The following is a 24,333-nucleotide window of genomic DNA, read 5'->3' as shown; positions in this document are numbered from 1 at the left end:
GGATGTAACGGTTGACAGGCAGCCTTGCACTTACGTAACTTGTACTCTAATCAGAGAAGTAAGTAAGTATACAATATGCTGTATTGGTGATAAGTGCTCTAATGAAAAATTAAGCAAAGAAGGGACATAGAAAACAAGGAGGCTCACAGGTTAGGCAGGGGCAGGGAAAATTGCATATTTATATGGGTATTCAGAGAGGGATCAAGGAAAGGTAACACTTGAGACGGTCTGAAGGAGATTTTCGTGTGAGCTGTGCAAATGTCTGGGAGAAAAGCTTTCTGGACATAGGAGCAGCGAGTGCAAAGGCCCTGATGTGGGAAGCTTGGTGTCCCTGTGAGCACCATGGAAGCCAGTGGTCCTGGCACCAAGGAAACAAAAGGGAGAGTAGCAGGGGTGAAGTCAGGGTGCTCATGGGTGTTTTAAACAGTGGTGATAGTGAGCCAATCAGATAGGGTCATTGTAGTCTTTGGTAAATTTGTTCTGAGTAAGTCAGGAGGCCATCAAAGGAATTAACTAAAAATCCTGACAAATGTTTAACAGTATTGTTCTGATTGCTGTGACTGTAGACTGTGGGGCAGGGGCCCTCGAAGGTGCCACTGAGGAGGTTGTTTTCTTAGCCATATGAGAGAGTGTAGCTGGACTAGGGTGGTATTGATGTGCTGATGACCAGGAGTGGGTATGAGGGGACAGGTGTTCAAGGAAATGCTGGAGGATGGAGAAGACAACAGGAGATGCAGTGGGGTGTGCCAGGAAGGCTGGGGTGGAGGTAAGGTATGTGTGCACTGAGTTCAAAATGCCTGTTTGACATACAGTGGAAGTGGTCAATCGGCAGCTGGACAGATAGACTAGCCTGGCAGCTAGGGCTCAGGTCCACACCTAAATTCAGAGGTAGGATGATGGCATTTATTCCCTAGACAAAATGAGATCACCAAGAGTCTGAGCAGAGGAAGAAAAAAGGAGCTGACCAAGGACTGAGCCCTGGCACCCACCAGCAGTATGAGATCAGGGTGGTGGCAGAACCAGCAAGGCAACTGAGAAGCAGCAGCAGGGAAAGGAGGAGGAGGAGGAAAAACAAAAGCATGGCATCCCGGAGCCCAGGGGAGCCACTGTTGGAAAGAGCTGAGCATGGCAGCTGCTGCCATCAGTGAAGTTGGATGGGACTGAGAATTTTCTTCAGATCTGAGTTTATCATTCACATGGAAAAGAGCAGATAAAAGTCCCTATTGCTATGCCTGGACAGTAGTCACCTTAAAGTCAGATGGACTGGATCCCAGCTCCAGCCTTGCTTCCATGTCTGAGGTCCAAATTATTTAACCAGACCCTGAGTTCCCTCCTCTGTAAGAGAGAGATAAGAACACTTGCCGTTTGATATCTACTTCAGGAGTTACTGTGAAGACCAGATAACATATATAAACTGAAGTAGGCCACGCAAATGAAAAATTGTTCTAAAATTATTTTTCATAAGAGGTAGTGATGGGCATGCTTGGCTGTATTAAAAGAAAAGGATGTGTTATTGCATTTTTTTGAAAGTGGTCATTAAAGTAAAGTGAATGTTTTCTAGGGTTTATTTCTACTTAGTGTGCCTAGCACTTAAAAAAATAATTACAGATTATTTAATAGCAGCTAATATGGAGGCATTAGAATGTGCTAATGGTCTTTGTCATGCTGTTCTATTTTTTAGGCCTTCAATCCAGCAGGAGCAGGGCCATACAGTGAGCTTGTCCTCTGCCAAACACCAGCATCTGCCCCTGACCCTGTGTCTACCCTGTGTGTCCTGGAGGAGGAGCCCCTCAGTGCCCACCTGGACTCGCCCTCTGTGTGCCTTGTGCTAAGCTGGGAAGAGCCTTGCAATAATGGCTCTGAAATCCTTGCTTACAACATTGATCTTGGAGACACTAGTGTGGCTGTGGGCAATACCACCACCCACATTCTAAAAGATCTCCTTCCAGAAACCACGTACAGGTGAGTACAAGACCTGTACCCCATCAGCACCTACAAATCCTTGTTATCCCAGATGTTCTCAGATATATGTTTGAGTCCTAAATACAAATATAGCTTAAAAACATGTATTGGTCTACACTTAATGAGTTAGTTACAAATTCACACAATTCCTAGCTTCTGAGGGAGAATTTCAGCTACCACTCTAAATCACTGTCCTTTCTTGGTCTCTGGTCATCACTCTTATTTCCACAGTGACTCATCTAACTCCGTCCTCTGTTCTTACCCTGCGCTTGCCCACCTGGAAGCAGGACACCTCCTTTTTTGAGTCCCCAAAAGCAGGTGCAACATTGCAAATCATTTATGATACAGATTTTACTGAGGACTTCATTAGGGACACCACCACACAAAATTCAGCTAACATCTGTATTCTCTGTCTCTCTTTGTTCCTTATGTGAGGGTATCCTCCTTCAAAATTTTATATCATTTCATTCTGTCTCCTACTTGTTGAAATCCACTTAAAGCAATAAAGCTTGACATCAGCAGGACCGAATAACCAGCAAAGATGGAGGAACCACCTCTGGTTGCTTAGAGGAATCCTTGGTCAGACCTAACAGTTTCTCTAGGTGGTATGGTAGAGCATGGGCTCAGACTCAATTGTCAGCTCGGTGTCTGGCCAAGTTACTTAACCTCCCTATGCCTTCTTTCTTCTGTGAAATGAGAACAAGGTGACTTATAAGTATATTGAAAGGAGTAAATAAATGATTAGTAAATGCTTTACAGTACAGCCCAGCAAAGACCATTGTAAATTTGACCTTCAAATTCCTCATCCAATTAAACTGATTTTTTTCTCGGGGAGGGGGGAAGTAAAGGGCAGGTAGATTGACTTGCTGCTTAAAAAACAAAAAAGCAAATGGGTTTGCAACACTTGCTAATTCCTTAGTCTGGTAGACTTATCCTTTTTATCCCCAGAAGCTGAATAAAGAAATTAGCAGATCAGCTGTTCAAGATACAAAAGTTCTATCCCACATACTGTATTATCTCTGCTTATATTTCTCTGTTATCGAATCTTTCTTTTATGAGTAATTCATATATTTGTTTTCCTTTTCATAATAATGACAGGGTCTTTGTTTTCTATATGCTTTCATTCTTTGAAGAAATCTTTCTGAGCCCAGTATACACTGGATTGATCAAACGCTATCCTGGCCTTCATTCAGAGTACTCACAGATTTTGGGGACACAGAGATAACAGGTGATTGTGTTGGTGAAAAGCATATGAAAGACAGAGTCCCATTGAAGTTTCCAAGAGGAGTAGGCTTGGTGCAGAGCAATCAAGATCCTTAGAAGTAGGACTCAGGCCTGGGGTTTAGCTTGGTGGTAGAGCGCTTGCCTACCATGCACGAGGCCTTGGGTTCCATCCCCAGCACTAAACAACAACAACAACAAAAAGTAGAACTTCAGATAGAAACTGAATAAAGGGGGATATGACTTCTAAGAAGATATCTGTAGTGCCAGGGTGCAAATGAAAGAAACAGTGTTTGGAATTATTGTTTAATTTTTAAAAAGTCAGTTACAGTTGAAATTATCAAAATTATCTTTCGTATAAGCAGTTGATTTAAACACATGTTAGAAAGTACCTCAAAAGATAATTTTCTTCTAGAGAAACTGTGTGGAAAGCTTAGGTTAGAAAGTTACCAAAAAAAAAAAAAAAAAAACTTTGAATAACAAACTTAAAGGATGTAGCACAAATAATTTAATTCACCACAGATATGCTAGGGACAGTGTATTGAGCTGAATGTGAAAGACAGTCATGTTGGAAGGAAGTGATTGTTTTTTTTCTTTTTGGAAGTACTAGGGTTTAAACTCAGGGCCTCCCCCTTGCTAAGTGGATACTCTATCACTTTAGCCACATCTCCAGTGCTTTGTGCTCTGATTGTTTTTGAGGTAGTCTCGCTTTTTACCCAGACAGCCTAGAAGTCAATCCTCTTGATCTCAGCCTCCCATGTAGCTGGGATGACAGGCATGAACCACTGTACCCAGCTATTGGTTAAGATGGAGTCTCATGAACATTTTCCCCTGGGTAGTCCTTGAACCATGATCTTCCTGATCTCATTCTCTCATGTAGCTAAAATTATAGGCTTAAGCTACCACACCCAGCTGATGTCACCTTTTAACTATACAGGATAACTTGAAAGATAATGTTTTAGGTAGATTATATAGAAAGTGAATAGTTTTAGAAAAGGCGAGTCTTTATCCCATATTGTAAGTTCTTATCCCTAATCATATTGTAAGCCTGAAAAAAAAAAGGAAAAAAATAATTGACCAAAGTCTTTCTTGGCCAATCAATTAAAATTTAGACATTGCATATTTTAATATTTAGGGTCAAACTTTGTACAACTTAAGAAAGTTAGTTCCTTTAAGACACAGTTAGATACTACTTGATAGAACTCTGATCAACCCATAGCCTTGTAATATTACGTTTCAAAAACACAATTGCAATAATTATAGTGAAAAACAAAATGAGTATTTCAAGGAACTAAGAGTATAATTTTGGTCCAATCAACTTTTACCTCACTTTTCTCTGTCCCATAAATTGATTAAAATATAAGTGAACAGATCATGATGTTCTAGATAAAAATGTAAAAAGCACCATTTAAAGCAAGCCATAGAGCTTAGATAAAGGCCTTGTTTCTTTTCTTTGATTGTTTTTTTGTGTTTTTTCTTTTTTTTTATAATGTTCAACGGTTACACATAGTCCTCACTGGAGTTGATGTTTTGCATGGCCAGGACAAGATTGTGCACCTCTTAGTAAATTTACCAATGGGGGGACAAAAAAAAAGCATTATCAGTAGATCCACCATTTTTCCATTGGTACTGACAAAACTACCCATTGGCCTACTCAACATACCCTGTAGGAAATTTGATTGGTACTATAATGCTATTTTTAAAAGCATTACTTTTAAGAACTGTGTTGGAAATTGAATTTGTGTTTTGGTTTGAAGGAAAAAAATATTACTAAAAATGGAAACAACATTGCTTTGCATGCTTCTAGCCAAGGAGGGTGTAAAGACCTTGTGTACTGAGAAAGGCATGGGATCGCCTGGTGTCACCCTTCCCAGCCCTGGCCTGATCATTCCCAGTGATGGGGCAGTGTTCTAGCCTCGGCCCACCAGGCAGTCCACTGTATTTGTGCATGACTGTTTTTATAGTATTTCCCTATACTTTATCAAGAGCTCTCTTTATCTAAAATCAACTTAGTTTCCTCTGGGACTTCTTTTAGGACAGTGCTTCTCAAAAGTGTAGTCCCTGAACCAACAGCATTAGTGTCACTTGTATATTTATTCTTTGAAGTGCAAAGTGTCAGGCCCTACTATAGGCGTACTTAATCAGAAGTTCTAGGAGCCGAGACTAGCTCTCTGCTTAGCCTTCCGGGAGATCTTAATGCATGTTAAAGCTTGAAGAGGCACCTGCACACCCATGTTTATTGCGGCACTATTCACAATAGCCAAGTTATGGAAACAGCCAAGATGCCCCAGCACTGACGAATGGATTAAGAAAATGTGGTATCTATACACAATGGAATTTTATGCAGCCATGAAGAAGAACGAAATGTTATCATTCGCTGGTAAATGGATGGAATTGGAGAACATCATTCTGAGTGAGGTTAGCCTGGCCCAAAAGACCAAAAATCGTATGTTCTCCCTCATATGTGGACATTAGATCAAGGGCAAACACAACAAGGGGATTAGACTATGAGCACATGATAAAAGCGAGAGCACACAAGGGAGGGGTGAGGATAGGTAAGACACCTAAAAAATTAGCTAGCATTTGTTGTCCTTAACGCAGAGAAACTAAAGCAGATACCTTAAAAGCAACTGAGGCCAATAGGAAAAGGGGAACAGGTACTAGAGAAAAGGTTAGATCAAAAAGAATTAACCTAGAAGGTAACACACACACACAGGAAATCAATGTGAGTCAATGCCCTGTATAGCTATCCTTATCTCAACCAGCAAAAACCCTTGTCCCTTCCTGTTATTGCTTATACTCTCTCTACAACAAAATTAGAAATAAGGGCAAAATAGTTTCTGCTGGGTATTGGTGGGGGGAGAGGGAGGGGGCGGAGTGGGTGGTAAGGGAGGGGGTGGGGGCAGGGGGGAGAAATGAACCAAGCCTTGTATGCACATATGAATAATAAAAGCAAAAGAAAAAAAAAGAAAATGTCTGTCCTAGAGAAGTTGATTCTTAAATGTCAGTGAATGTAAGAGTTGTCTAAAGAGCCTTTGCAAAATACAGGTGTGTGTGCCCTGTTCCTGTGAACTGGTTTATTTTAGGCCCTCTGAACATCATTATTTGATTATGTCAGCTGACTCATCTAACTATCTTCTTCATTCAAATTGTCCTCACTAGCATGGGTTTTCTGCAACCTCGTCCATCATCATCTTTGGACAGTTTCTATTTCTTGATAGCCTCTCCACATGAGATACTCAAGACCTTCAGGAATGGTCTGCCTGGCTCAGCAGGGCAAGACTACTGCCTTCCTTCTTCTCCATCCTGAGCAGATAGTAAGGTTGCCTAAGATTTCTTTTTTCCAGCAACCTTATTAATGTGTCTGACTCACACTGAGCTGGCAAACACTAAAACTTAAAGTGGGTTTGTTTCACTCACTTAATGTTACTTTTGCTAAGTAAAAAGGGAGTGGAAAAACATTTATTGTGTCGTAACAAGCACTATGTTAGGCTCCAGAAGTCAGTTATAAATCATTTCATCGTAACTAGATGAGGTGGGTTTTATTAGTAGGCATGTTCTGAGTAGTGCAGAAATAGCAGACTGGAGTTAGATAGCCTTGACTTCAGTCCCTCCTTATTTTCTCTGTGACCTTTGGCACATTATTTAAGCTTTCTGGGCCTCAGTTTCTTGGTATCTAAACTGAGGGTGACAATTTTAACTACCTAGCAGGGTTGTTGTATGAGTTAGATAAGATTCCAGGACCTTTGTCTAGGGCCTGGATAAGCCTTCAATAGATGATCTGTTGTTGACATTTGGGGAAGAAATGAGCTGGAAAGCAGCCTCTGACCACATTTACAGATTGCTTCCCTGCACAAAGCTGGCATTAGCCTTTACGCAATGGAAGGTGTTGAAGACTGAAGGTGTAGCCTATCAGGTCAGATGCCTGGAGATGGGCTGGTGGCACTGCCATCAGTGAGCTGTCAGGAGAAGTTCTTGGCTGGAGGCCAGAAGCCCCTGCCTCTTCTAAATAACTTCACTCTGAGGGTTTCTTTTCCATGAAGAGATTTTCTGTATTTATAGTATCATTTTGTCCTTCTTTAGGAGTTATCTGGTGATGATTGTCTCCTGTCACATTCTTCTTTTCTTGATTGGATGATTAGATGGTAGGCTGGGGTGAGGGTCCTAGGTAAAGCCCACCTTCAATTCCTGGGCCTCTCTTCCCCAACTTTCATGGGCCCCTGTGTCAGTCTACCACCCCACACTCACAATTTTGAGAGGGCTGGGATGGCTAATCGTGATAAGGAAAGTCATCTGTCCCAGACAAGGATAATTTGTTTTGAAAGTCATTCCTTTACTACATTTAGTGTTGGAAATTCAACTGCGTAGCATGTAAAGCACTTTGCAGAAGGATGCATGATCTTTTGAGGCAGGACTGTATTTGGCATCTCTACTAGAAAAAATATTTTAATGGTGGGTTTTCAATCCAAATTTGTAAAGATATACTTCTTAATTTGATTTAATCAATAGTATTAGCATATTGATGGATATTGCAGACTCCTGGAAACTTGAAGAGATTTTTCACTACTGTGCTGCTGCTTGGCCAAGATACATCAGGTTTACTTGGGTTACGTCATTTCCCTGCATTGGAAAGCAAAAGTGCATTTCTCTCACACTTCACTTGCAGTGCCTAAGATTTCAAAAACTGATGTATAAGTTTAAAAACAGGTAAATCAGGATCCTATCTAAATTTCAAGACTAATAAGTTATCTCAACTAAAGAGAAAACTTCATTTTGGTTTGGAACAAATTTTAATTAATTTCATGAGACTTGGAGCTCTTTTTTTCCTTTTTTTTTTTTTTTTTTTGTGGTTACTGGGGCTTGAACTCAGGGCCTGCACCTTGAGCCACTCCACCAACCTCTTTTTGTGGAGGGTTTTTTTTGAGATAGAGTCTTGCAAACTACTTGCCCAGGCTGGCTTTGAACTGCAGTCCTCCTGATCTCTGCCTCCTGAGTAGCTAGGATTACAGGCGTAAGTCTCCAGCATCTGGCTTGAAGTTCATTTTTTGTTTTCTAAGGTGAATTATTAGAATTGTTCCTCAGGTTAGTGTATGTTTTGCCCACTATTCCCTTGCCACCCCTCACTGGAGTTGAGCAATGATTTTGATGCACTGTTTTTCACCCTAAGACAAGAACAAGACAGTAACTGCCTTAGTCCCTTTTCAGCTTTCTAAGCCTCTTCTCAGAGGCAGAACCTCATTTTTATCAGTTCCTCAGTTCTATGTCAGTTTGGGGTGCTTCTTTGTCATTAGAATAATTAATGTTAGCTTAGTGCATCAGCTACAGAGGAAAATGTTTTTCATTCATTTTACTGAAAGAAAATACATTTTTGTAGAAAGTAGAGTAGGTTGAGTAAAGTCTAGGTAGATGATTTCAGGACCCAACACTGAATAAAGTGAGAATAAGCTTGCTGACTCTTATAAATGTCTATTTCATTGTTTAAGTTTTTGAATTGAAAGTTGGTTTGAATTAAAATTTTTCATTTCATTGGATTTGCAGCTGTGTTTTGTCCAAGTTGTGATTGGAAAGTATGGTATGCCAGAACACACAAAGGCTTTGGCGCCGACAGGGACCCAGGCTACATCCTAATCTGACCTACACCCCACTTATAGATCAGTGCAAAAGGCCAAACCTAGCTGACTTCAAGTCCCTCACTTGTAAAATAAAGTAGTTTCTACCTCGTGGGGCCAGAATAGAGAGTAGAGATGATATCACGTGTGTGAAACCTAGGCTTCCATGCCTAGGAGCAATTGTGTCATTTAGATCGAGAGAGTCAAACTCTTTGAATTTGAATTCAGTTCCCTCATCTCTAAAAGCAGAGGTAGAATGGTTCCTGCTCTATAGCCTATTTTTTGGAACAGAACAAATTCATAGTATTGTTTGTTGTGCTGGTTGTGCTGGTTGTGCTGGTTTTCATCAGCTTCTGAGCTCTGCATTTCACCCTTACCTTCCTGAGAATGGGTTGAAAGGAAGCCAGCCTTTTGCCTGTCACTGGGTCCTTGACTAACTCAGAGAAAGGAAATGGCAGGCAATAACAGTCATATCATAAAAGTAAGTGGTGGCACTCATGCAGCTAGAATGGACCCTGTATGCTGCCACCATGCTGTCCTGCCTACTCCGTGTTGGGAATGATAATGTTCTAAAGAAGTCACAATGACAATACCTCCATAAATTAGCATTCTAGAGTTCACCACAGGGCTTTGGACCACCTTGAATCTTTTTCTGTTTGAATTGCGTAGTATAAAATATTAAAAATTAGAAAGTGCTCCCTAAAGTAATTAATTAATCCTGATTGTTGATTCAGCAAAGATGGTACTATCCTCGTTTGATAGATGAGGAAACTATTCCTTGAGGGTGTTAGATACTTTCCCCAAGATCCCCAAAGTGAAAGGTAGGATACCTAAAGAAGCTACCCTGCTAACAAGAGTTGAAGTCCCACTGTGATCTTCTGGGTGGTGGCAATGGTATGTGTTCTTAATGCTTTTATGTCTAGAAAATGCTTCTCTGTAAAATGTCAGAGAACTTTAGACCTTGTGCTGTAAGGAGCCCAGTACTTAACAAAATAAGTGAATTTACAAAAGAAATCATCTTGATACTTGTATTTTTAAACTACTTTTTATTTCTTATAAGTGGTTCAGAACTCTTAGGTTTTGTTTGTTTTGTTTTCTTGAGGAGAGCAGAATGGCAATCATAAGCAACCCATTCTCTCGCTTTCCTTGTGTACTAAAATAGCAAAGGGCTCTTGGGGCTGCACAGAGCAAAAGAAAGGATAGGGCCACCTGGAATATAAGGTGAGCTTGGCTCTGAACGACTGTGGGTCAGAAGATGGCAGAAAGCAGCAGGGCCTCTGGACTCTAGGTGTACGTGTGCCTCAAATACAGGGAAGGAACAGTGGTGGGGATACTGAAGGGAACTTAAGATAAATCTTGTAGGTGAGGAAATTTATTATACCATTGAAGAAAGAATAAGACTCAATGCCAGCTTCTCTTTTCTTTTCTTGAGAAAGGAAAGACAGTAATGATTTCTAACATCATGAGGGCTGCCTTTTAAAAGATTTTCCCTGTCCAGTTACAGAAACATTTGTTATATTATAGTTATAGAAAAAAATTCTTGTACTAATACCATGAGGCAATTTTATTAGGCTCATGTGAGAATCAAGGAAATTTGTTTTATCAGTCTTGCAGTATTTTTCTAAGAGGCTTAATTTCTGATCTACAAAAGATCCAATGTACCCCCAGTATGATGGACTCTAGGAAAGCTGAGGTCCTTTGTAATGGAGTTTTTCTGTACTCTGCCAGAGATAAGTATTTGCTGTCTCCCAATCTGGGAGGAAGATACTCATCCAGTTTCAGGTGTTATAAATAAAGCTACTACAAACACTTGAATTCAGGGTTTTGTGTAAGTGTAAGTATTACTTTCTCTAGAGTAAATTCCTAAGAATGGGATTGCTGGGTTATATGATAAGTACACATTTAACTTTATAAAGAGACTATTTTCCAGTGTGGCTATACCAGTTTTCATTCTCAGAAGCAAAATTTGAGAGTTCCAGTTCCTCCTTATCCTTACCAGGGTGCATGTGGTATCTTGCTGTGTTTTTAATTTGCATTTTCCTAATGGCTAATAATGGGAACATCTTTTTGTGTGCTTATTTATCATCTGTACGTCCTCTTTGGTGTCTCGTCCACTGTTCTATCCATTTTTTAATCAGGTTGTTTTCTTCCTGTTAGTTTTGAGAGATCTTTTTTACACTCTGAATACAAGTCCTTTGTCAGATATATAATTTGCACATATTTTCTCCCAGTCTGTTGCTTGTTTTCATTCTCAGAACAGTGCAAAAGTTTTTAATTTTAATCAAATTCAGTTTTAATTTCTTCCCTTATGTAACATGCATGCTTTTCATGTCGTATATGAAAACCCTTTATCTAATTCTAGATAACAAAGATTTTCCTCTGTGTTTTCTCCTTTAAAGTTTTATACTCCACATTTAGATCTATGGTCCATTTTTAGCTAATTTTTTTTAATCAGGTGTGAGATTGAAGTCAAGGTTTATTTTTTCCTGTTGATATCCAATTTCTCCTACAGCATTTGTTGAAAAGACTATCCTTTTGCCATTGAATTGCTTTCACACCTTTGTCAGAAATCAATTGGCCATATTTGTGTAGGTCTATTTCTGGAGTCTCTGTTCTGTTGCATTGATCCGTGTGTCTCTACCAGTACCACACTGTCTTGATTACTGTAGCTTTATAGTAAGTCCTAAAATCAGGTATGAAGCTTCCAACTTTATTCTTATTTTTCAAGTTTATATTAGTTTTTAAATTGGTGTTCCTTTGCTTTTCTGCATGAAACACCAGCTTGGACCAGCTTGTTTTTATCTTCCAAGATTCCAGCTGGAACTTTTTTTTTTTTTTAGATAGAGTCTCACTAATGTAGCCCAGGGTGTACTTGAACTCACCATCCTTCAGCCTCAACTCCTGAGTGCTGGAATTACAAGTTTATGCTGGTTGAGATATTGTTAAATTGCATTATCTCTAAAGATCAATTTGGGGAGGATTGACATCTTTTCTGTGAAGAGTTTTCCAATTCATGAATAATAGTATATTTCTCTCCCTAGTTGCATAAGTCTTCTTTAATATTTTCCTCAGTGTCTGATAGTTTTCATCTATCCCTTTTCTATCCCTGTGATTTTTTTCCCTCCATCCTGGCTGGAACCTCTAATGAATAATGTTGAATAGGAATGGGAAGTGGGGAAATTTACATATCTTTGCTCCTTGTCTTGTTTTCACTGAAGGGAAAGCTTGAAGAACTAGTCCCTAGCTTGCTTTATCAATTAATGTGATCACCTGTGTTTTCTTATTTAGACTGCCAATATTATAAGATTGCCAAGATCTGGAGAATGAAGGAATTGAGAAAAGAAAAAGGAATAGGGGATTCTCCCTCCCCCACCACTCTTTCTGCATATCCAGAGACCCACCCCCTCCATCTTTGAGCTTTTCTTAGAGCTCTATCCATTCACACATCCACTCCCAAATTGAGTCTGTGTGATTCCAACATAGGAGTACTAGAGGGGGAAAATGGTAAACTCACTGGTGATTTGGTGAAAATTCAAATTCTGTACTGCCCAAAATCTGCCAGCTAGTATTTACTTATGAGCATTCTTAAATAGCTGCATCCTTTTGTCCAGTTTTAACAGCTGCATTCAGTGGGAGAAAAAGGGTGGAGTGTGTGTTCCATTTCACCCAAAATTAACATTTTTTTTCCCTAACAGTATGCAGATGTATTAGGTTGACTTGTAATCTAAGTTTGAAGAGTTTAGGCTCATTTGAAGTCATGTGGTGTGTGTCACTCTTGTGATAATTAAATGATATTTTCTATTTAAGTGTAAGCAATAAATTCTGTAAATGAGAAATACATCAAAGTAAGTTAGTTATAGGAATCTATGAAACTGATCTGGTCCCTAAGAGTTTATCTCTTTGACCATCTTACGCATTGTAATGTGTTTTGGAACAGTATCTTTTGAATTCAAGTAAGTTTAAATATTGAAACTTTTTGATCTTTTAGTACCACAAACTGCCCATCAACTCAGTGAGATTCCTGTGTACCTAGCAAGTGGTCTGGGTGGTTTCCACTGGAGGACTGGAGACCAGTCATAAAGAAGCTAGGAAATGTAAATCTTCACCTGAGTGAAACTGTGTAGATGCACGAATGATTAATCAACAGTAGAACTTTGGGAAATGCCCATGCTATACAGAAGAAAAGAGGAAGGGTTGGGGGAGACCTTTGGTTAGAGCAACAGAAGAGAAGTGCCCCTGCAGGAGTGTACTGGGCACCAAATCCAACAAGAAGCAAGCTTCAGGATCATTCAGTCATGCAGAGAGGTGTCAAGCATGAGGTTGGAGCAGTGCCATCAGTATGTCATTCTGGAACCCTGGAGAACTGTTTCAATCACCTAGTTGACAAGCAGAAGAACAAGAAAAATAGGAAAATGTTCTTTTGAATATAAAAAATAATATATATGTATATATGCACTTTAAGTCTATTATATTTTAAGTTTATTACAGCATAAGGGTGGTATTTATATCTTTGCTACCATAACACTGTGCACACAGTAAGCATCCAGCTGTGATTTTTGCACATTTGAATGATTTCCCGCTTAGCTCTGGTTAAGGACTCACAGGTGAGGTTGGGTGAGGCTGGAATTGGAGAGGCCAGATTCCCTGTTGAAGGGTTGTTGTCTTTGGTTTGAATTCTGAAGGAGACTCATTTGTTTTCCTATTTAATTTACTTTTTATAGCTCATTAAATTCCAAAACTGACTTTGCAGTAGCTAAAAGTGGCTAGGACAAAATATAAAATTAGGATGTCTTCCCTCAATCAACAACCCTTTTTTTTTCCCAGTTAAAAAACTAAGGATATCTTGGTAGAGTGTGAGGTTTGGTTTCGTTTGTTTATTTGTTTGTTTGTTTGTTTGTTTTGGAATGGAGACTGTAATCTGTCCTCTGAGCTCCCTAGTTCTCTATCTTGAGTTACTCTACTTCTTTTTCCTTATTCCACATACTGCTTTAAGGATAAGTAATAAATACTCTGACAAATGTTTATTTTGAATAAAGAGTTTTTAGTTGTTAAACCTACATTATCTATTTTTTTTCCTTTCTCCAGGATCAGAATTCAGGCTATAAATGAAATTGGAGCCGGACCATTTAGTCAGTTCATTAAAGCAAAAACTCGGCCATTACCACCCTTGCCTCCTAGGCTAGAATGTGCTGCAGCTGGTCCTCAGAGCCTGAAGCTAAAATGGGGAGACAGTAACTCCAAGACACACACTGCTGATGACATGGTGTATACGCTGCAGCTGGAGGACAGGAACAAGAGGTGAGGCCAGGGAGGCATACCAGGCTTCATGGCTTAAGCTTGTGGGATGGGATCTGAACTTGCTCGTTGTTTACTCTTCTAACTTACTCTGAAACTCCTGTTCAGAGCAAGACCTGTATATTTCTACATTTTATAACCAGATTTGTTCCCTCATTTGGAATTTCTAAATAGTCCAGAGATCCTGATTTTTCCCTACATGTGATGATACCTGCATATTTTTCTTTTCATAAAGCCAGATAATGGAGAGAAATGATCTAAAAGGAAAGTTGTTAAATCCAAGTCCACGCTGTGTAATAGTGTTATTTTAGTCACGAGTGCAGAGGAAAATAAGACTTGGGAAGAAGACGTGTTGCCTTTTTAAATATTCACTAACCATCAGGACAAACATGTTTACAATCTGAAATAGCTGTGGGTGATGTACAGATGGGGATTGTACTCTGTAACTATGGGCAAAGCAGTATCAAATTAGCCAGAGCAAATCAGAGATTTTTTATACGACTCTATGCCCAGAAAACACTTGTAGCTATAGAAATCAAATCCAGCCTTTCCCATCATATCTGTTTAATCTAACTTCATTTCCACTGAAAATGGCCAATCAGAAGACCAACAACTAAACTGCATTTAGGAATAATTAGATACCAAGTAAAAGTTAATGGTGACAGGATGTTCTGTTACCAAAGGTCCTAATAGAGAATCAAGCAGGGGGAGTGGGAGGTCACCATAAAACCAAAGCCGAGATGTGATAGATAACATGCTTCTGCTTCCTGGCTGAGACACAAACCCAGTGCTAGTGTGGGAGCATCTCTGTCCCTTCCCTTCATACATTATAGCATTCTGATCCTTTACTTGGGGGTCTAGCTCCCACAGAAGCCTCACCAGTCTCGATCCCTACTCTGTAGTCAGACACACCCACTGATTTCAGTGCAATGGAGTCCTATGGGCCTTTGGTGGAGACGAAGATCCAGAAAACCACAAGGGAGACTGCCTCTGGCTGGCCCCTTACAGCTCTAGCAGTACATTCAGTGCCATAGAGACAGGACCAGGGCTGGAGAGAGCCAGATAGTCCCCAAACAACTGCCTCACTAGGAAAAACAACTAACCATGGGAAAAGGAGACCCTAAGAAGCCAAGAGGCAAAATGTTGTCAGGTGCAGTCTCTGTCAGACTTGCCCAGGAGCACAAGAAGCAGCACCCAGATCCTTCTGTCAACTTCCCAGTTTTCTAAGAAGGACTCAGAAAGGTAGAAGACCATATCCACTAAGAGAAGGGAAAATCTGAAGACTTGGCAAAGGCAGAAAAGACTCATTATGAAAGAGAAATGAAAGCCTTTAGTCCACCTAAAGGAGAGACAAAAAGCAGTTGAAGGATCCCAGTGCACCTGAGAGGCCTCCTCAGCTCCCTTCTTGTTCTGTTGTGAGGATCACCCAGAGGAGAGCAGCCCAGCCTGGCCAATCAATGTGTGTTGCAAAGACCCTGGGAGAGATGTGGAGGGGCTTTGCTGCCAGGACAGCAGCCTCTGGAAAAGAAGCTTTGCTGAGCCACAAGAAAAATATGAAAAGGATATTGCCACACACTAATGAACACACAAGGAGTCACTGAGGCTCAGAAAGGCAAGAAAAAGGAGAAGAAAGATGAAGAGGAGGAGAAGATGGTGATGATGACTAAGTTGGATCTACTTACCAATAGTTGGCAGGGTGTTTGGGTTGTGGGTGTTTTGTTTTGTTTTTACTTATCTACAAAGCACTTATACACACATACACACACACATCCACAACTCTTTTTAAAGAAAAAAGTTGAAATGTAAGACTGTTGGTTTTTAAACTGTACGGCATCCTTTTTTGTATAGTTAACACACTATGAATATACTACTGAATGTGTCTTTAGACAGCCCTGCCCTGGTGGTATTTTCAGTGGCCACCAACCTCACCTGGTGCAGTATGGAGGTCGTAAATTGGCATGGAAACTTAGGGCAGGTCCTTGTTGATACACAGAACAAATTATGAGGATGGTAGCTTTTCATCTTCAGTTTATGTGCACTTTATGTGAAATAATTGTTCTGTTAACTGAATACCACTCTGTCAATGCCAAAAATAAATTGCAGCTATTCTGTTAACATTCTGAATGTGTCTAAGTAAATATAGGTGGTTTTTTTTTTTTTTTTAATTAAGAGAGAAGAAAAAAGGCCTTGCCTCCAGGAGCATGTTATTAAATCATAAATTATAGAACATAAGTACTATTGGAGAAAAGTGCTCTAGGAGTTTGGAGGAGGCAGAGACCATGTGGGCACAAAGATCAGGAAAGGTTTCTTAAAAGTAGTGACACTTGAACTGGACTTTAAAGTACCTGGCAGACTGACTAGTTTGACAGAAGAACAAAACCAAATTGTCCTATTGGAAACGAGCACCATTGTAGAAGGCACAGAGGAAGGAAGGCTGGTTTTGATAGGTTCCTCACTCATGTCTGAGATCACTTGTCCTACTGTGCGAGATTCCATAGATGTGTTTTCACAGGGTTGTTATTTATTTACTAGGAACTCCTATACCAGAGAGGGGCAGCAAGAACAGGAATTAGAAACTAGCAGAAAACATGATAAATATATAAAGCTAGTATTGGAGATTTCTAAATAAGTCTTTACATTTTCTCCCAGGCCTGTGGCTCCCATTGGTGGTGGAAAGAGTCTTCCTTAGAGAGTGTCTTCTAGTTGTACTATTTCAAAAAAAAAAAGCGATATACAGAAAAGTTGTTGAAGCTGGCAGCTGAACTAGGATGGGAGCCCATGCCATGTACTACCTCTCCCACCTCTAGGATCAGGGGCAGCTCTGCACCCCGCCTCGCTGAAGTCCTAATCTGAGCAATGCAGCCTCCCCTAGGTACCTTGAGTGAGTGAGAACTGTACAGTTGTGTGGTCAGCAGGGTTTTACCTCAAACAGAGTGGCTCCTGGGCACACAACAAAAGCTCCAAAAGTACTTGGCTAAATGAGTATGTTGGCATGAGATGTTTAAGTATGCTGGTCAGAAAATAGTGCAGAAACTAGTAATTAATGCATGCTCTTACTTCAAAAAAAACCAAGTAGGGCTTGCCTTCTCATCACATAAATCACTTGCTAATTTAAGTGGCAATTTAAGAAATCTGACCATAAGGAACAATATTTTTTCTTAATTTCATGAGCTAGAGTCCAAATTTATCTTTTTTAAATTAAATTTGTCAGTGTTCTCAGAAAGTTATTAAAGTGATGTGAATTCCAGGCACAATAAATTCTCATTCTATTTGTGGAATAATTTTCCTGGGATTTAATAGGATGAAGACAACCTAACTTTAGCTTGAAGATGACCTTCCTCAGTGTCTTGAAACCAAAGTCTTATTGCCAGTGGTGCCTTGAGTTCAAGCCTTTAACTTTGGGTCTTGACTCTTAAGGATCCGAGGGAAACCACTTGACTTGGATTTGTCCTAGTCCTTGTTATTAGCGTAATTTTTGTTAATTCTAGTCTTCTCAGGGTTCTTTAGGACTTGGACCCTTCCTGTCCAGTTGAAAAAACTGACTTCTTCTCAGGTGATAACTGTCTTTTTTCAGTGAATTTGTTGCCAGTAGTGGCGCTTGGGCCCAGCACACATGTTCTTTAGCGTACATATTAAGTTCATTAACCACCAATAAGTTCTTATTATGGCTGTGGCAAAAAAAACTATTATATACATCCTGCTTTTGAGATAGGTTTACTCGTGGTTCTAATTGACTTTCTTGCCTGACAGCTCTCAAAGTATTTCTTTTGCTGTGGACACTTCACTGTCTGCTTTGGGCGTTTGAGATAAAAGTTGCTGATAACAGGATCATACAGCTGTCCTCGCCAGCTGTGGAAGTATTCTTAACACTTTAAGCATATTCTGCACCAGAAGCACAGCAAAAATGAATAATTCCATCCATGCTTGGTAGAGTTAATTCAGGCCATTAAACCATGACTCTCACTTTTCCCTCATCCATAAAATAAAGAGGTTAAACTCGACTGTGGTTTCTGCTGTCCTTCCCACCTTTTCTACCATAAAGTAGTAAGACTTTGGAAATTGTTTGTGAACTAAATCCTTAACAAAAAAGGTGTCCCTTATAAATGATTGGAGCATGGTTTTAGCTTCTGCAGTTCACAAGTAAGAAAATAAGAAAAATACTTAACTTCTCCTAAGAGTGACTGGTGACTCTCAAACCCTTAAGATTTTGCCACCAGGCTATGATGATTTATAGTGCTTATCTATAATTATTTTATTATAATTATTTATAGTACTTCTCACTCAAAACACAAGATGACCCAGGGATTTATAAATATGATATCTTATAAAAAATATAGTCGAAAACTTTCTAAAGGCAATTTCTGATTTTTGAGAGTCTAAAAAATGCCAGGTACTGAGAATTTTTTACACTTTATTAAGTTCTTGAATAAAAAGTGAAGTCTCACTCCTCTTTCCCCTCCTCGTTACTCCTCCTCCCTCTCCTCTCCATTCCTTCCCCTTCTCACCCTCTCCCTCATTTGGACCTATTTCATGTAAACAGAGGGAATCCTACAAGTCATCCTCCCAAACACTTGCCTCAAAGAACATCAATCTAGAACTCAGTCTGGATCACCTGGACTTGTTATGTTGAAAGTTTTTCTCCCCCTGGAACAGGACATTTATTTCCCATGTATTCAGAGTTTAGACTTGCAAGGCTCCCAGTCTATATTTATGTAGCAACCTTAAAGAAGGGCTTAATATTTATAGGACTAAATTTTTACCTGGTGATTAGATTATGCTTATTCAATCAGCAATTTGTTTTCTTGAATTACTACTATGTGCTAGACCTTATGAGGTATTTGGCCTATTTGTAAGATCTTATCTTGCTGAGGAAATGAATTAACATTAAACAATGAGCAGACAGTACAAAAGATTTTATTTAATTTCAACAGAAAAAAAATTAGATTAGTTTGGCCTTGTAGTGATTAAGTCTATTATTCTTAACAGATCCAGCACAGAAAATCTGAATGGCTTTGGTTCCCATGTTATGCAAGAAAATTATATACCCAGAGTAAACATTTTCATAATGCTGAGTTAACCTAATACAAGCACTAAAATAACAGGACCAGCTCGTGCATCCTAAGGTTGTAGTGCTGCTTTTGAAGATTCATTTGTCTGTGTTATTGCAATGAATGTTGTGTTACCCTAGCAGAATTAGAGATGGTGCTGATCCTGACCCTTGTTGGGTTCACTTTCCCCAATAATTGTACACAGTACTGAGCAGAGGAAACGTAAATTCCAGGAATGCATTTACAGTTAATCTGTTGTTCAGGGTTAGTCAGACAGCCAGTGTTTTTTGGGGTTTTTTTTGTTTGTTTGTTTGCTTGTTTTTTTTTTTTTTTTAAAGCTTAATTCTAATGAAATTGGGCTGGGAGAAGAGGGATTTAGTAGAGTGGATAATTTCCACTTGCTCCCCATTACCTCAGCCTTTGTGCCTGTGATCCTCTCCCCTTTGGCCAGCAAAACTAAAGGGGCTTTCTTTACAGTGTCACTGCCTGTTGGCTGTTAGAGAGGGACAGAAAACACTTGCATCTTTATGGTTTTTGATTTCTTTAAACTCTGAAAGAATACACACAAGGCAATTAAGAAAAGGGGCTAGTACGTGTGGGCACTGAGGGCACAGTGCACTTTCTCATTGTTTTCCTGAGATGGAACAAACTCTCCCCTCCATGTCCCTTAGCATGTTGCTTAATTAAATGGCACAGATGTAAAGCAGCGGCTCAGGGTCCAGCCCATGAGACCTTCGGTGTTCACTTCCTTTGCTTCTCTGGACTGTACGCTGGTCCACATGACAAACCTTGCTGAATAAGTGGCATTTTAATTACCTTTACTCCCAGAGTGACACAGATGTCAAATCTCTTGTAGTCCCAGGTCCGCCACTGAATTTCCAAAGAGTCAAAAGCGTGTCTCTTAACTTCTTTTTGCTTTGATTTCCCCTGCTACAAAATGCAAATAATATTATGTTTCTCCAGTCCCTAATTAAAGAGAAAAAAAAATATTTTAGAAACATTTTCTATTTATTAGAATAGGAGCATAAAATTCAGCCTACAAAATAAAGAATGTTGCTACCTAGTCAATTTCAGACTAAAATATCTAGGAACAGGCACAGCTGAGAGGTTGGAAATGAGCTATTTGAGATCTTAATTGGACCTGAAGTAGAATCCAAATAATAGTTTTTAACCTCTCTTTACTTATTAAATAGAATGGAAATTAATAGCATTTTTCTCAGGTTGAGGCAAGGCCACTGAAACAGACGTAGTCAAACCAATCTGGAAAGCTTTGGGAGGTGCATCCTTGAAGGTATTTGAAAGCAACATAGAAGAATGGGAGGTTTCAAGGTTCTCAGGTAGTCTTTAGAAAGTCTGGCTTCCTCTGACTATAGATTAATCTCTTTTACTATATCAATGTCTAAAGTATAGTTTAAACAAAAAAATGGAAAGTAGAAATTTTTTATTCCTTTATTCATTTTAAAGAATTTCTGACATCAGTAGCTATGATAAACTTTTATTTCTTAGAAAAAGGAAGAAAAATCAACCCATTAACCAAAAACTATTGAAGCTTAATAACCCACAAGTCAAAAAGCCCAATATACAGTCAAGAACAAAGGGTAGGAGATTAACCCCTTTCTCATTAGTCTTTTTTGGAAGTAGCCCCTGGTACTTTAATGTGAACTGGAGCTCTTACCAACATCATGGTCAGTTTAGGAGACACACCTTCCCTGCCTCAGGTGACCCCACATGGCACCATCTGCTTCTGCATAAAAATGGCAGGACTCTGTGTTCTTGACAGAGTGAGGGCGTATGCTATCCATTCCTGTTTTGAACATCTTCCCATTCCCAGACACCACTTGAGTAACAGGAAATTCCCTTTCTCCCTCTGTCTTTCCCTCCCATTCTATTCCTTCCATAGAGGCCAAGAAATTTTTTTTAAGTTGGGGGAAGGGAGATGATGAATGTAGCTGTACTGTTTATGGCCATCTGTTGGTTTTTGATATTGTGAAACATGTTTTGAAAGATGCCATTTGCAGACTTTGTGGACGACAGGCCATTTGAGGTCAGCAGGTTAGATCATTTTGAGGAGTTAATATTCATGGGATGCAGTTAGCCTGTAGTGGGCCCAAGGATTATAAGATAGCAGCAAGGCAGTAAACACAAACCCCTTAGCACTGAGTCTTGTTTTCTACTGGGAATTTAAGATGTAAGTCATTCGTGAGCATTCTTGAATGTTTCTTTCAAAACAGAACTTTTAAAGAAACATTTTAAACTAAACACTATATATCATTTCCCCCCCCCCAAATGATTTAAAGGAACATACAAGGATGTAATATGACTGAAATTCTTTGAGTTGCACTTGGATGCCAACAGGTACCTTCACAATGTTAAAGACTAAAATACCAAACCTAAAGTACAGTGTTCCCCTAGAATTTCCTAAAAATATCCAGAGCCTGTTTTGCCTTCCTGTTACACATTTAATGAGGAATCGTGGAATTTACTTGGTTCTTTCATTTAGCTCTTATAAAAATTCTTGTCAAATGAGCAAGATAGTTATTATTGCCTGGAAATTGAGCTGTGGAGTTACCTGACTTGCTCAAGTTCATAGTGAAGGTAACTGCCTCTGCATTCAGGCGAGTATCTCTATCTTTTTACTCTTGCGACTCCCAGCCCTCATCCCTTTCCCATGGATTACTACAACAGAAAAACAGAATAAGCAAAAATATTTTTCATATTCACAGAAATATAGAACTCTTTCAGGTTTTTTTAATAGCCTTTTTTTTTTTAGAGCAGTTTTGAGTTTACAGCAAAATTGAGAGGAAGTTACAGAGATTTCCCATATATACTCCCTGCTCCCACACATTACCCATTCTCAGCATCCCCTTTCAGAGTGGTCCACTTGGACCACAGTTGATGGACCTACATGGACACATTCTTATCACCCCAAGTTCATAGTTTACCTTAGGGTTCAACTGTGGCTTCTGTACGTTCTGTGGGTCTAGACAAAAGTGTTAGGACAGATCTCCACCATACAGTATCACACAGAGTAGTTTCATTGCTCTACGTACAGAGCAATCTCGTTGGTAAATTGCCAACAAAAAGACCCATGTGTGTCTGTTACCATCTAAGTGCTCTGTTTCAAGAAGATAGTACAGAGTGAACCAAGTTGGAGGCAGAGCTATCAAGAATTCATTTAGACTAACCTGTTAATAACCCATCTGACTTTCTACTGTGTTCCCTTATCAAGCACATATTTATAGTACAGGAGAGCATTTCTCCTCTGTTTTTCTCTCCCTGCATAATAGTCCCCGAACTGAATGTGGTGGTACACATCCATAAGAATAGCAGACTAGAGATCAAGGTCAGCTTGGGCTACATAGGAAGACCTGTCTCTTAAAAAGGAAAAAAAAAAACACCCAGAGCTCCAATCCAGTGGCCTCCTGGAGGCTCACCTGCTCCCATCTTCGTGTTTTCTACAGCCATGCTTAGGCCGGGCTCACCAGGACAGGGTGCAAGGTGTTCACTGTCCCACTCAAGAAATCCCCAAAGAATGTAGATAAGAGGGGCGCCTTCTAGGGACAACCTCGGGCTTCTCCACTTTTGGAAACTGAGTAGGTTATTCATAAGCCTGAGTGCTTTGCCATTAATGAGATTATGTTATTAACAATATTTACATTGGATTTAAAAAACAATAATATTAATCCCATACTTCCTAAGTGCAAGGCATTGTATAATGGGTTCTCCCTTCATCATCTCATTTAATCCTCACCATAACTCCACAAGGCAACTACTATTACATCCATCTTACAGAGAAGAAAGCAGCTTGTTGGGTTAGACAGCCCAGGTACCAGGCTGTTCAGCTGAACACCCACCCTTTGTCTGCTGATAAAGCTTATGTTATTGCCCACTGTTGTCCCTTGAGGACACACACACAATGGTGAAGCAGTGGGTGAGCACTACAGTGAAGCCTACAGGTGTCCCTGCATCTGACTTTGCCTGTGCTCACAGGGGTTGGGGATAAAAGAGAAGACCCCTTGGAGACATTGCCAGTGTGGCCCAGGGCTCCTGTAGTATGACAGCAGGTGTCTGGAGCTCCATATGCCTCCGCCTGAACTGATATTAAAATGACTGGATGACTTCATTGAGCATATGGCGCTATGTCATCTACTTACGTATATTAATCCATTGCTGCTCTTGTAAATGCAGGGATGCTCATGTAATGAAAATATAGTGAACGTTTCATTTTTACTCCTTGGCCACCAAATTAGATTTGTAGTTTCTTTTGAGAAGATGGGAATGTCTATCAGGTCATAAACCATTAATGGAAGGCCTGCCTGACAGGAGCTGAGAGCTATAGAGGTCCTTAGGATACTGTAGCCTGACTTGGATCCCTGACACATGGTCTGTGGTACTTGTGGTACAGGGTTTGGAGCCCTTGACTAATAGGGCAAATTGGGCTCTTAACCGTGTACTGGGGCTTTGCTGAGCTTTTTACCCACATTACTGTATTTGACTCTTAAAACAACCTTGAAGAAAATAACTACCCTATTTTACAGATGGGAGAATCTCATGCTTAGCAGGGGAAATTATTGGCAGCAAGGGGCATTGCTGATCCTGGAGTCCAGGTCTCCAGTGCTCCACTCCCTCGAACTGTGCATGGGGCATAGATCAGGGGAGTGGCCAAGGCAGAGTAGGTGTAGTACATCCCTGATGCTGGGCCACAGCCACTCTCAAAGTTGAAGTATCAAGGGCTCAGAGAGTTTTCAGCCATCTCCTGCTGCTCATTTAGGTTCCCAGTCACCAGGTCCTCTGCTCTTAGCCAATTTCTTCCAATCAGGATTCTTCTCCCTTCTCCATACTTAGGGCAATGCACACTGGAGTAGTGTTGATTAAGGCCTTCAAGACAACGGGCCCCTCTGCCAGCCTCTGGCTGTGACTCCATGTCCCTGGACCTGGGTACATTAACGTGTGGAGACCAAACACCGATGCTAGGTGCTCTTGGAGTCTGGGGTGGGGCAGGCAAAGAATCGGGAAAGCTGTGTGGGTACCACCCTCCTGCACATGGCACAGCCTTGCTCCAGGATCCACATCTTTGGCTACACATGAAATGTCAAGTCTTGAATCATTATGTCTTAGAATATTTGATGTGGTCATTTCTATCACAAAAGGCCTCTGGCTTGCTTATTAATGAATTTTAAAATTAATTTGGTCTTTGT

At 40.1% G+C, this 24,333-nt stretch overlaps 1 protein-coding gene across 6 annotated transcripts in view; it reads left to right on the top strand.

The window, feature by feature from the left end:
• The window catches only part of Fndc3b (fibronectin type III domain containing 3B), a 341,149-nt gene that overhangs the window by 296,235 nt on the left and 20,581 nt on the right, over positions 1-24,333 (top strand). For all 6 annotated transcript variants that reach the window (XM_074073772.1, XM_074073773.1, XM_020176870.2 and 3 more), the window contains 2 exons: positions 1,682-1,962; positions 13,878-14,090. In XM_074073772.1, the coding sequence (XP_073929873.1) occupies positions 1,682-1,962; positions 13,878-14,090 (494 nt within the window). The remainder of the gene's footprint in view (positions 1-1,681; positions 1,963-13,877; positions 14,091-24,333) is intronic.

This window comes from Castor canadensis, chromosome 5 (assembly GCF_047511655.1).
Source record: "Castor canadensis chromosome 5, mCasCan1.hap1v2, whole genome shotgun sequence".
In the NCBI taxonomy this organism is placed as follows: domain Eukaryota; kingdom Metazoa; phylum Chordata; class Mammalia; order Rodentia; family Castoridae; genus Castor; species Castor canadensis.
The sequence above is the reverse complement of the archived record's forward strand: the minus strand, read 5'-3'. Positions and strand labels throughout refer to the sequence as shown.